Genomic DNA, 12,321 nt, shown 5'->3' with positions numbered 1-12,321 from the left:
TCAGCAATTACCCAACGCTGGTTGCAAATTTTTCATTCGTTTGAAAAATGACTTAGTTTATCTTATCTTACTTGAACTTAATTACTTGGCATCTCTTGTCGTCAAGAGATAAAAAAAAATGAGAAACATTAAATACCGAAAGTCGTAATTTTCCTGATTATATTCGAACTTAAGATTTGATTTTATCTGATTTCCATCAATCGACATGATTTCCATTATATTTCATTTGTTAGTTTTTGGTTTCGAGAATTTACAAAGTATTTTTGTTTTACAAAATACACCATTTTGTACATAAATTTTCAAAAGATAGCACATTTTTTTTCGACTTATGAACAAAATATAATCTATGTATTCGAAACAAATGGTTATGTTTCCCATCCCTAACGAATAAGTATATTTCAACCATTTTTATTTTATATAAAAGCTCGTGACACTTAAATAGGCTATCAGTTGTCATCTTTTCTTCCATCATCCCCCAATTTTGACAGAAGTCTCACAATTCTGCTTCATAATGCATCCGCTGAATGTATTATAAAGAAGTATTAAACAGAAACTTTGATAAAATCCTGCAACTGCTAGGCTAATTTTCCCAGTTTTTATTTTATGTTAAAATTAATGACATGCTGCTTCCAGAAGTTTCCATTAGACACTAGACTTGTTCTTTTTTTATGGGATATTAACATCATTGTAACCCACCCTCAAGGTTGGAATCAGAAAGGTTCCCAGTCTTTTGAGTATGTATACACTGAAGAAAGACATGCATAATTAATCACTTGTCCCTACTGATATTGAATCTGAACCATCGCGCAAGAGGACAGTGAAAAACGAATCCAAGTCCAAAAGACTTTCTTGATTGAATGTAGATGAATACATGCAAAACCTTTTGGATTTACAGGTTCTAATGGCAGTAGTGGTGTTATGGCATAGAAATGAATATGATTGACGAAGACATAAATACTGTACATCATAAAACATATGACTAGAAATATAGAAGAAAACAGATTATTGGGCATGGAGAATATGACAAAACATTTTTGGACTCAATACAGATATTTTGTAAAGAAAAAAACATAAAATAATTCAAAATACAAAAAAGAAAGAATAAAAATATAATGAAAAGTGTTGGAATCAATTGTTGAGGAGGGCATGGCATATATATCTTGAGTCCATTGCAACATTGTTATTAATTTGAAGAAAAGAGAATTTCTTCATTTTCATACAAAATTTTATTAGTTTATTTTATCTTAGTCCTTGAGAGTGGATTCTTTTCCACCAGAGTTCTTCAGGTTGTTTGAGGGTTAACTAAAGAGAGAGAGAGAGAGAGATCGTTAGAGATCAGCTGGTTACGAAGTGCAGTGGGACTCCAACTCTTCAATACTGCAGTAATTACTTACTCGTGTTTAAAATCACTTTAGCTAAGCTGTGAGTGTGCGAAATAATAAGAGTTCAAATATTCATATTTTTCAATTCTTAATAATCGCTTAACAATCATGCCTTTCAAAATCTCCACATCTCGCAATAAAAAGAATGCATTCCCTCTAAGGTAACGATTTAAAATATTTTTAGTCTTCAAATCTATAGGCAGCTTCGAGAAACCGATAATTTCTGCTAAATTTTTGTTGAATAATATTGGGTAAAATTTACATTGTATCCAAGTGACTATTCACTGTATAAAATGTTATAAATTTTCAATTATTTCAAACATAAGAACAGAATAAACTATCAAAGAGTGACAGAAAACAATTTATTATTAAAATAAATTATATTATAATTAACTTTAAAAATTATATTTTATCTATCTTAACTGAAATTAAATTAAATTCTAAAAACACACGAGAAGGGGTTTTTTTTCAAATAATGTATAAACTTCACTTAAAGAAATAATTCCATGATTTTATTTACCTTCATTTCGATTTGTGAGATTTGTAGCATTGTTGCAGAACATAGATAGTTTAACAATTCTGTTTGAAGCTGCTGTATATTATTGTTGAAACTGACTTGAACTGTGATCAGATGCTGAGATAGACACCTGAGCCGGATTCCTATCTCCAAATTTTTGGTGAAATCTTATATTGAGCCTGTGATTTGTCCAAAAAAATGAAATTCTGTCTGCTGGCCACCATAGCCAATTGTAAAGCTGCAACAGAGAAATAAATAAATAACTTCTTCGTGGAACTGAATTGTAAATTTAATTTAATTCAATGCGAATCACGCTTTAGGGTAAAGAGATTTCCCAATCTCATTTTACTGAAAACAAAATCTTTAATAATCTTTTTTTTAATTCTACCTAGATTCCAAAAAGAGTCGATTCTCTATATTTTATAGAAACAATACCAGATTGATCAGAAAATGCCTTTACAGATTTTTCATGTCTAAGGATTTGTGAAAATTATGTTCACTATTTTCGATAATTTTTAAATTTCCTTTTTTAAAGTAATACTTAAAAAAACAAAATTTAAACTACAATGCTTAAATTGGGAGCTTCTTTCAACTAGGTTTCATGCTAGAAAATTAACTTACTTCTTGTATTAGCATAGCAAAAATAAAAATAGTTTGCAATCATGGATAATTTATCTTTATTAGTATAAACGAATCTATTTTAAAGCTATTGAGAACAATTTTTCTGTTCACAAAAAGGTAAAAATTTCTTAACATATCGAACAAAATATATTATCAAATTCTTCCGTTAATATTAGAAATTATTAACTTTCTTCGACTTCTTGAGCATCTGTAAATAGTATTCTATAAATATTCTAATTCTATAATAACTCTTCTGTAGATAATATTCTAAAATATATAATAATTTTTTATGTCTAATTTTCAAAACTAGTTTTTTGTCATCTCTAACTCAAAAAAATTTTATTCATTTATAATACTTTTTATCCTATTTTCTTGGCAGCAAACTTAATTGCAAAATTCATTCATTTACCATAAACTTAAACATTGGGACTCGAAATATATTTTTCCCACTTCAAACAAATAAGTTAGAAAAATGAATATTTTAGACACAATAAAATAATACACTTAGCTCTAATTTTATTTTATTATGCAACAAAATGTGTCCATAAGTTAATTATGCTGAAAAAAAAACTCTTTAAAGCAAATATATGCTTACCACGTGAGTTTCTAGTTATTTTTGGAGGAAATAAAACAATCATCAATGAATCTGCATCAAGGAATGTAAATATTTCCAGAAATAAAACTTCGCCATTCAAAAGCGGCAATTTCAGCAATGGGTTTCATTTTTGATCTTGACGGAATGCCCTTTTAATTCATAAAGAACAGCAAACACTAAGATGCAAGTCTTTTTTCTATAAATATAAAAGCATTCTTTCATCATTAGAATCAGATTAACGCTCGCAAACCAAAAGCTACAATTTCCGCTTTCAGTAATAAATAAAGCGACGAAAGAGAAAAACCACATGCGTAATTTGAATTCTTTCTCAGGGAAAAAAAATCCTTCTTTTTACTTTTTCCTCTTTTTTTTCCCTCTCTTTCATTGATAGAGTGTTTTTCTTCTTTCGTACGAGAATGACTACAGTTCATGCATAATAAATGCAAGCTGGACGGGAAAGAGCTTGTCAACAATGATAAATGCATCCGAAAATTTATTTAAAAGGGAAAATTTAAGTAAAATATATGAGTATTTTCTTCCATGCGAATAAATACTGCATTCGTATGGAACTGAATATGGATAAATGCAATTGATATTGATGATGCTGGCTGGGTTATTTCGGTCGACTAAATACTCATATATGCGTGTGTATGTGTGTACACGTATATTCTGAATCTGAATGTTTTGTGGAAAAGTGTATGTTACACATTATTAGGCCAATGATAATAGAAAAATAATCAGATAGAATTGCTTTTAACAAGAGCGACTTGATGATATTTGTGGAGGTGTTTTTAAATGTATTGCGATTGGTTTTTTTAGGTAAAAAAGTAATTAAAACAATATTTTTTTTTGGAGTGATTCCATCATTGAGGTTGAATTTTATGACTTGAATGTTTTAAACCATTTATGCCGTCAATTTTAATTTACACTTAAATGTGGTTCATTTCTTCAAAGTTTTTTCAAAAACGTCAAGAGTTTTGTTTTGTTATTGTGATCGTATTAAATAGAAAAAGTATTTAGAAAATTTTGAATATTGTTTGAAGCTCGTAAGGATTGAAATATTTATAAAAGTAGTCAAACCTTTCGAAGAAAGGGAAAGAAACTTATTATGTTATGTTAAATATTGAATTGTAAATAATAAATATAATTATAATTATAATTTTTAACCTCTGATAGAAATTCTACTGGCGGAAAAGTTTTTTCAAATGTGTGTAGACCTTCGAAACTGTAAAAAAGAGTTTCCCCTAAGAAACTTTTCAGGAAATTTTAAATAATGATTTATAAATCAAGAAATATTATTTACATCCTAAAATATAAAATAAAAACCTTTTTTTAAAAAAACATGATGGTTTACTTTCTGTACAAGCAATTCTATAAAACCGATATAGAAGATATTAATAATCGTCATACGTTTTAATTTTTGACAAGCCATTTTAAAAAATTAAAAAATTTTAAAATCATTTTATTATTATTATTATTTAAAGAAAAAAGAACGTGCTTTGAAAAATATTTAATTTTTCCTTTCATTACTACAATTTTAGATATTTACACAAATTATTTTTCAAATTTTTAAAAGATTTATAGGATATCTGCCTTAATTATATTACTACCTTTTATTTATTTTTTATTTTTATTTTTTCATCGAATCAGAAATTGAACCAAAGATTTAAACTACTTTCAAAAAAATTCATAAACATCTTTCCAAATAAATAGATTCTGATATATCGAAAATTTATTGATAACTGTTATAAAATAGGCTAACCAAAGTTTTATCGTATTAGACGACCTAATTTACCGTATATTACTGCATCCTAAGTTATCAATCTAAAAAGTCAGTTGCCTGTAAAAATTAGAAATCAAAATTGATTATTCAACGCTTCGATTATCTGGCTTAATTAGAATTTATCCAATTTATTGGATTTGTTTTGATTTTTTTTCCTTTCATCCGTGTTCTGTCAATAATATCCATTATGCAGATTAATTAAAATTTAATACAATACATTCATATTCTTACGCATTCTATCACTATGCGCCGAGATTATCCATCTATTAACTATCCATCATCATCTCTATTATACTGTTGTTTATATTTTGGATTTCATCAATAGCTAGTAATTCCACTTCTTATAAAAAGGTTAAAAACGATTATATTTTTATACCTCATTAAATTAAGGCATTACTGCAGGTCATAAGAATATTAATTACAATGCGGTATAATTTTGAGTGCAAATTTTAAACAAGTATTTTTTGGGCTTTTAGAAGAGAGATATAAGCGTTTTATATTACATAAAACCATCAAGTTGCTTTCCTTTGTGTATTTACAATTCATTTTTTAATATATAATGTTCATAGATTGTTATACTATCTGGAAATTGCGACATGCAAAATTTAGCTTTTATTTTTGTTTTAATTATATTAACGTCTCGTTTTAAAGCAACACTAGAGCTGTTTTGGGATGGGACTCGTAATTTTGAGCCACGCTCAGATGACGAACATGACCTCTGAGCTGACAGCCTTCTGCAAACTTTCTTACCATACGAAAGGGAAATGCGACTGCGTAACACGGTATGCATAAGGCAAATATCATTCTTCTTCATTCTCATTCGATCTTCTGAGAAGATCGTTGGATCTAAAACTATAAAATTTGCATATAGTTACTTCTTGGATAGTACGTACTTACTAAGAAATTGTTTTTTTTTTTAATTTCAATAAAAATATTGATCAAAATTTTAACAATTTTTCTCAATAACTTAAAAGCATATCATCGCCCTGAAATTTTTTATGCCAATTTAAAATCTCAAACATTAGCTTTACTTTGATATCAATTTTATTTCTAAAAAAGACTCTAATTTCAATAATTTTTTAAGTATTTTAGTGTATTTTACTATAATATATTTTGTTGCTTTAGTTAATGCATTTATAAAAACCCTCGCGATTAAATACATTAAAATCTAAAACATTAGCTTTACTGTAACATCAATATTATCTCTAAAAAATTAATTTTAATAAATTTGTTTAATGTTTTTTAGTTTATTTTACTATAATATATTCTGTTGCTTTAATTAATGCATTTATACAAATCCGAGCGATTAAATAATTTTTTGTGCATGTTATCACATGTATATAATTAACAGGATATTTTTAAAAATAATATAAATATGCATGAATAACTCTTGAAAACATTCTCACATTATGATACTTTTATTAGAGTTCGAATCTCCTTTAAATTTATTTTTTAAATTCCTATTCCTATATTCCTTCGATATATAGTCAGTTATCGTAATAAAATTAACATTTATACTACGCAAAATGTTGCCATTTCCTAAAACAACAATTCTAATAATTCATCGTCCATCATTACTCCTCTTAAAATCTCCGCCTCTCTCAATGACGTATGTTTCATTTTCAGATACAGTTTTCATTCCACCCACTCGACAACCCCCCCCCCTGAATTACAGCTCCATCAATGAGACCTCTCGGAGTAACATTTTACACGAGATGCCCATTCGGAGCGATTCGGGAGTTGTCGGAACCAACAAAAGTAAACAACTGCGTTTTGAAACAGAAACAATCAAGTTCCGCGATGAGAGTTCCCTTCATTTAGAGACAGATATATCTGGCGTCGTAGAATCGTTTGGCAAAGGGCTGAAAATGACTTTCTCCGTGCAAAAGTAATTTCAAATGTGAAAACGACAGAATAGGAAAGCCGCGGCCAAGTTATTGAATTTCGCCTCGATGTATAAATGAAATTGTTTCGGTTTATGCGATTGCATTTCGAATGAACGGCCGCAACAAAGCTATGCATACTCACTTCTGTGTGAAATATTTGAATGTTTCGGCATTCAAAGTTTACAGAGGAGTAATCGTAAATTATTTCGGACTTGGGTAATTTTTCTTTCGTTATTATGTGAATTCACAATGGGGTATGTAGGTTACTATTACAGTTACTACTAAGGCAGACGTGGTTTGTTAAGGAAACTAGAGTAAGGGAGAGAATATTAAATACATTTACTTGAGATGGAACCTAACTACCAAATATTGATGCGTATAGTTTAAAAGCTATATTTATACAATAATAGTCAATTTAGCACACGATATTAATATTATTAATTTAGCCATATCAACCAACTTTGACGAAATACATCTTTAGCAAAAAGAAAGAACTATTTTAAATTGCATTTGTATAATGAACAAAAAACATTCCTATCTTTTAACTAGGTTTGCAAAGTGGCAAAACTAACCCTTTGACTGAGTAATTTTTAAAAATCACTATTTTGATGCGATGTTTTGAAAATACGTTCAAATATTGTTTTTTTTTAAAAGTGAATTAAATCTATATGTTACACGATAATAATATGATATAATAAAAAAACTGTAATCGTAAAAATTAACACAATAAACTGCGAAAAGCGCGGGATGAAAATAGAAAATGGACTGGTTGCCAACTCACGGAAATCACTAGATAACTGGTGGGTTAACTAGTAAAATCGTTCTAGTTGGTAGGCTCTATCAAAGTTTTATTTTGCCTCACACCTCAAAAATGAGGTTATTAGAAAGTGGAAACCATTTACGACCTAGATAGGGATCGTGTACTTTTGTTCTGCCTAAAAATTGGTGAAATAGCTACAGTGATTATCCTGAAAGGACTTTGTCAAGTTTTCCTCCATAAAGAATGTACCGTAAAATATTACTTTTGAAATGTCTTTCGAATACATGCAGTGTTAAATATCTAAATTATTAATTTATTTCAAAGTAATGAAATTATCATTCATTTCTCTTGCAAAAGTAACTTTAGGTAACTGCTTGGTAAACAATGAAGAGTAAAAATGTAAAACTAATAAATCTTTTAAAGTTATTATTAACCTCACAATCACGATCATTTAGCAAAATCATAACCTTACTCTGACCCTCCCGATGGCACACTGATAAATCTGATTGACTGAACCGCCACGACAGGAGCATGATTGAGGCTTAAAGACCATCACCGGCCACATTACAGCCCTTCCCGTGGGAAGTACGTCCCGTCATCGATAGGAGATAACCGACCGCCACCATTTCTGTACCTACTAGGGTGGCGAGAACCAACCACCATACCCGAAGCTTCTCGTCCTCATTTCTGAAGGGCACACCCGGTGGAAGAAACAAAATCATAAAATCAACTGCACAAGTAATTAAGAACATTAAATTCCGCATTAACAAGTATAAAAAATGGAAGAGGATATCCTTCTCATTCCTACAGCAATATGTGTATTAGATCATTAAGCACTGATTATAAAGTTATGTTGCTATTTCTTTGTCCTCTAGAACAATTGAAAATGAAATTTCTCAGCGAAAAATGGCCCTTATAAGTATTTGACCCTTACAATTTTACGGTAACTCTATTTCTGAATTATGCAATAAGCGATGCATCCGAAATAAGTGTTTGCTACATAATACTCTTACATGTAGTCTTATTTCAAGATGACACTACTAGACGTACCGAAGAAATTTTACAGCAGTTCATTTGAGATTGAGCGTTCAGGTTGGGCGTCGATTGATTTCCGCATCATCAGATATAAACCGTGACTTGCGACTCACTGCTTTGATTATCTATAACGCTACTACAGCTAACCTACAAATTCTTCAGATTGGAATTTCAAATCTTTTAAAGTATTTTGACAATTCTTACTTGGCAAATTCTTCAAATAGGAATTGTCAAAATACTCTAAAAGATTTGAAATTCATATTTGAAGAATTTGTCAATAAACTGAATATAAATTATGTGAATTATGATTTAAAAAAACAGCGTATTGCTGTAGTTTACAAACATAAATAATAAAAATTCCGCATCCATGCGTATATGTTGCTGATCACCAGAAATAACTTATTTTCCAAATTGCTCTCGTATGTTTAAGAAGCACCATAGAAAACTTGAACCTTATCAACTTATCCTAAAATGTTTCATCTTATTTAATAATAATAAATGAGAGTGACGTGATTTTTTATCAGTCTTGTTGTATTTTAAAACATTTAAGAGTATTATTCAATTGCATATAAATCGGGAGCTAAATTCATGATTAATGCTGGAATATGGTCAGAAAAAGTATTTCAAAATAAGTTTATATTCCTCTATTCTGAGAAGCAAATTATATATATTTAAATAATTGATCGGCTATAATATAAATAAAAAAGTATATTTTAATAAATTATGATTTATTAATAAATAATTTACTATTTCTTAACAATATCAACATCATTCGGTTTCCAAAAGAAATTTGAATTCTGCTCAGTGCTGTAGCGCCATCTATCTGACAAATTATTTACTTCAAGAACATTTATTTTCTTTTTAACGGCTTTTGTCAAAGGTAGTAAATTTTTATTTACAAACTTTGGAAGAGTTTGTCAATTCGTTTCAAGAACACGTTTTAGTGATTTCCTATTTTTTTAATGCCTCCTGTTTATTAAATATCCCTCTGATAATGTCTCACGTTTGCTAATTATGAAAACAATTTCTGAGTACGAAATATGTTGTAATTCCTATCTCCTATTTCTTAACACTCATTCATATAATGATTTTAAGATAATGAAAAAAGATGTGACAGCGCAGTTTGCAACAACTCCCAAAATGCAAATATTAATTTTTTTGTTTGTTTTTACTATCTGAAAAAAGATTATAATTTTAATTTGCTTCAAATTCAAAAGATTTTCCTCTTTAATTAACTTCAGTGTAATCGATAGAAAGGGGTGTTGTCCAATTCTAAGAAACAATTTAAATTTCATCGATTCAAAAACATCTTAATAATTCTCTTCTTAATTCTCTCTTCTTTTGTTATATAATTGGAAAAAAAAAAATATTTTTCGATAATGCGCGAGATTTCATAAATTTCATTGTACAGGCAGGAACCATTTTTAATTTTCCAATTTAAATCTTAAACAAAGAAAAATATATAAAATCCTAGAATCACTTTAATTAACCAGTCAAAATTTCCGACTCTTTTATTATTTTGTATTTCAGAAGGGGCGTTACAACAGACATATTATGACGTTCATCCCTATCCTGGTTCCGTTTTTTTTCCAGACCTCCGGGACCTGTACGAGCTGCTCATTCGGAACGAGGCTGCGGCCGCCGCCCCTGCTTCCGCCTACAACCACCAGATGGAGCGCAAGGGTGGAAGGAGCCCTTCCCTGCGACTTCGCTTCGGACGCCGCGCCGATCCTCTCTGGCACGCCGAGAATCCTTCTGACTCCACCTCCAACTGAAGCTACCCCCCCCCCCTGCATTCTAAGTTATTATTGGATTGATGTAATTATTCTCACCAACTAAATGTCAATAAGTGTTCGTCTTAATCACAAGGATTGTAAAAGGCAACTTTCTCATGTTTTATTCATAATTTTTATGAGTTCTTTCTGAGCTTGAGTACGAATCTCTGTTTCATTGGGTTTTTTAATATGTTTGTATCATTGTGTTGTTATGTTGTGCATATGTGTTTTAATGAATAGAATGCCGATAAATCAATAAAAGCAAAGCTATTTCCATTTTGATAAATAATTCTTTAAATGTGTTCCTTTTTAATAAAAAAATGAAATGAGCAAATTCGATTACCAAAAACTGGTAATTTAAATATGACTTTGCTCTGTTATTTGCTTAAAATAAAAATAAAAATTATTATTATAGACATACATAAAAATAACTGTTAAAAACTTATATTAATTACTACATGAAAAGTAAGTAGCAATATCAATTAGAAATATGTGATACACTATTAAACACTTTTAAAAGTTGTAAATATTCAGATTTACAACTTTTTATAGATTTTAATTTTTTAACGATGTCTCTAACGTATTAAAAGCATTTTTTTTAAATTCAAAAATATTATATTAGAACACTATTTTATATAGCAAAACAAAATTGTTATTATAAATAATTCAATAAATAAATGCGTGGAAATTGTTTGTATTATCACATTAATAAACATATATATAAGTATACTGGTTTGTAAAATTAAAATAATGCAATTTTTTTCTTGGTGTTTTGTTTGTCAATGTCAAAGTTGCCTTTTAATTCTTACAACTTGATGTATATGCCCAATGACCCAGGTTAACAATGAAAAAAAAATCCATTAAACTATATATCTAAGTTATAAAATTTCTATGATTTATATTTGAAGCAATAGTTAAGCTAACATTACTAATTATACAAATTAAAATTATAACATCTTATAGCAGGAATTTTTCATCAAAACTGTAAAGATACTCAATATTAAATAACATTTGCCATATTTTATAATATGAAATGAAATCTACATGAACCTGTGGAATAAATTTTTCAAGATAATGATGAAAAATAAATTTTTTCAAGATAATGATGAAAAATAAATTTTTTCAAGATAATGATGAAAAATAAATTTTTTCAAGATAATGATGAAAAGATAAATTTATCAAGATAATGATGGAAAAATTGTTTCATCGAGAAAAAGATGAAAAAATAAATTCATCAAGAAACAGACGGAAAAATCAATTTACCAAGAAAAAGATGGTAAAATAAATTCATCAAGATCATTCTTTTTTCTTCGAACAAAAATGTGTCTTAAACAGTTTCTGCTATATTAATGAACAGATTAATTACTTTTTTTAATTCAGCTTAAAAAAATTATTAAATTTTATACGGCGAAGAGAGGTCATAATTTTCGAATTCCACTTGTAAAAAAGAAGAAAAAAACCGTTTGCTTAATGTTGTTCTCTGGGTCATTGCAATGTCATCTCTTATTCATCATTTATTTGTCTGTACATTCTGTATTCCGTATAATAAATATAAGCCACTGTCTGATCCCATGCTTTTCAACTACGATTGCATTTCCTTTTAGTTTTATCGATGTCTAAATGTAAAATAAAGATGTTATATCAAAAAGATGTAGTTTATTTGGAAATATTTATATATTAGTATTAAGGCTATCAAGTAAGTGAATCCAATAAGCTATTTTACTAATAAAACGAATTCCGATTTGGATTTTTTTAAATTTATTAATATATATACTATAAATCTGCTATTAATGCTCTAACTAATAATCTTATATTTTCAATCATTCAATATATGATTCTTATTTTTATTCAATTATATATTATTATGATTTTCGTTAAAAGGTTTGTCTTGAATATTCTTCCTGAAATAAATAGCCAGCAATTTATATTAGACATGTAAAATTAATTCAATTGAATTTGCAAATGAA

At 28.6% G+C, this 12,321-nt stretch overlaps 1 protein-coding gene across 1 annotated transcript in view; it reads left to right on the top strand.

Annotated features, from left to right (window-relative positions):
* LOC129966766 (short neuropeptide F-like) overlaps positions 1 to 12,089 on the top strand; it is a 132,935-nt gene extending 120,846 nt beyond the window's left edge. Inside the window, exon 3 of the mRNA XM_056081328.1 lies at positions 10,110 to 12,089. Within this exon, the coding sequence (XP_055937303.1) occupies positions 10,110 to 10,354 (245 nt within the window). The 3' untranslated portion in view covers positions 10,355 to 12,089. The remainder of the gene's footprint in view (positions 1 to 10,109) is intronic.
* The last annotated feature ends 232 nt before the right edge of the window (positions 12,090 to 12,321 follow it).

Source organism: Argiope bruennichi, chromosome 1, assembly GCF_947563725.1.
Source record: "Argiope bruennichi chromosome 1, qqArgBrue1.1, whole genome shotgun sequence".
Taxonomy (NCBI): Eukaryota; Metazoa; Arthropoda; class Arachnida; order Araneae; family Araneidae; genus Argiope; species Argiope bruennichi.
Note: the sequence above shows the minus strand (reverse complement) of the source record. Positions and strands in the feature narration are given on the sequence as shown.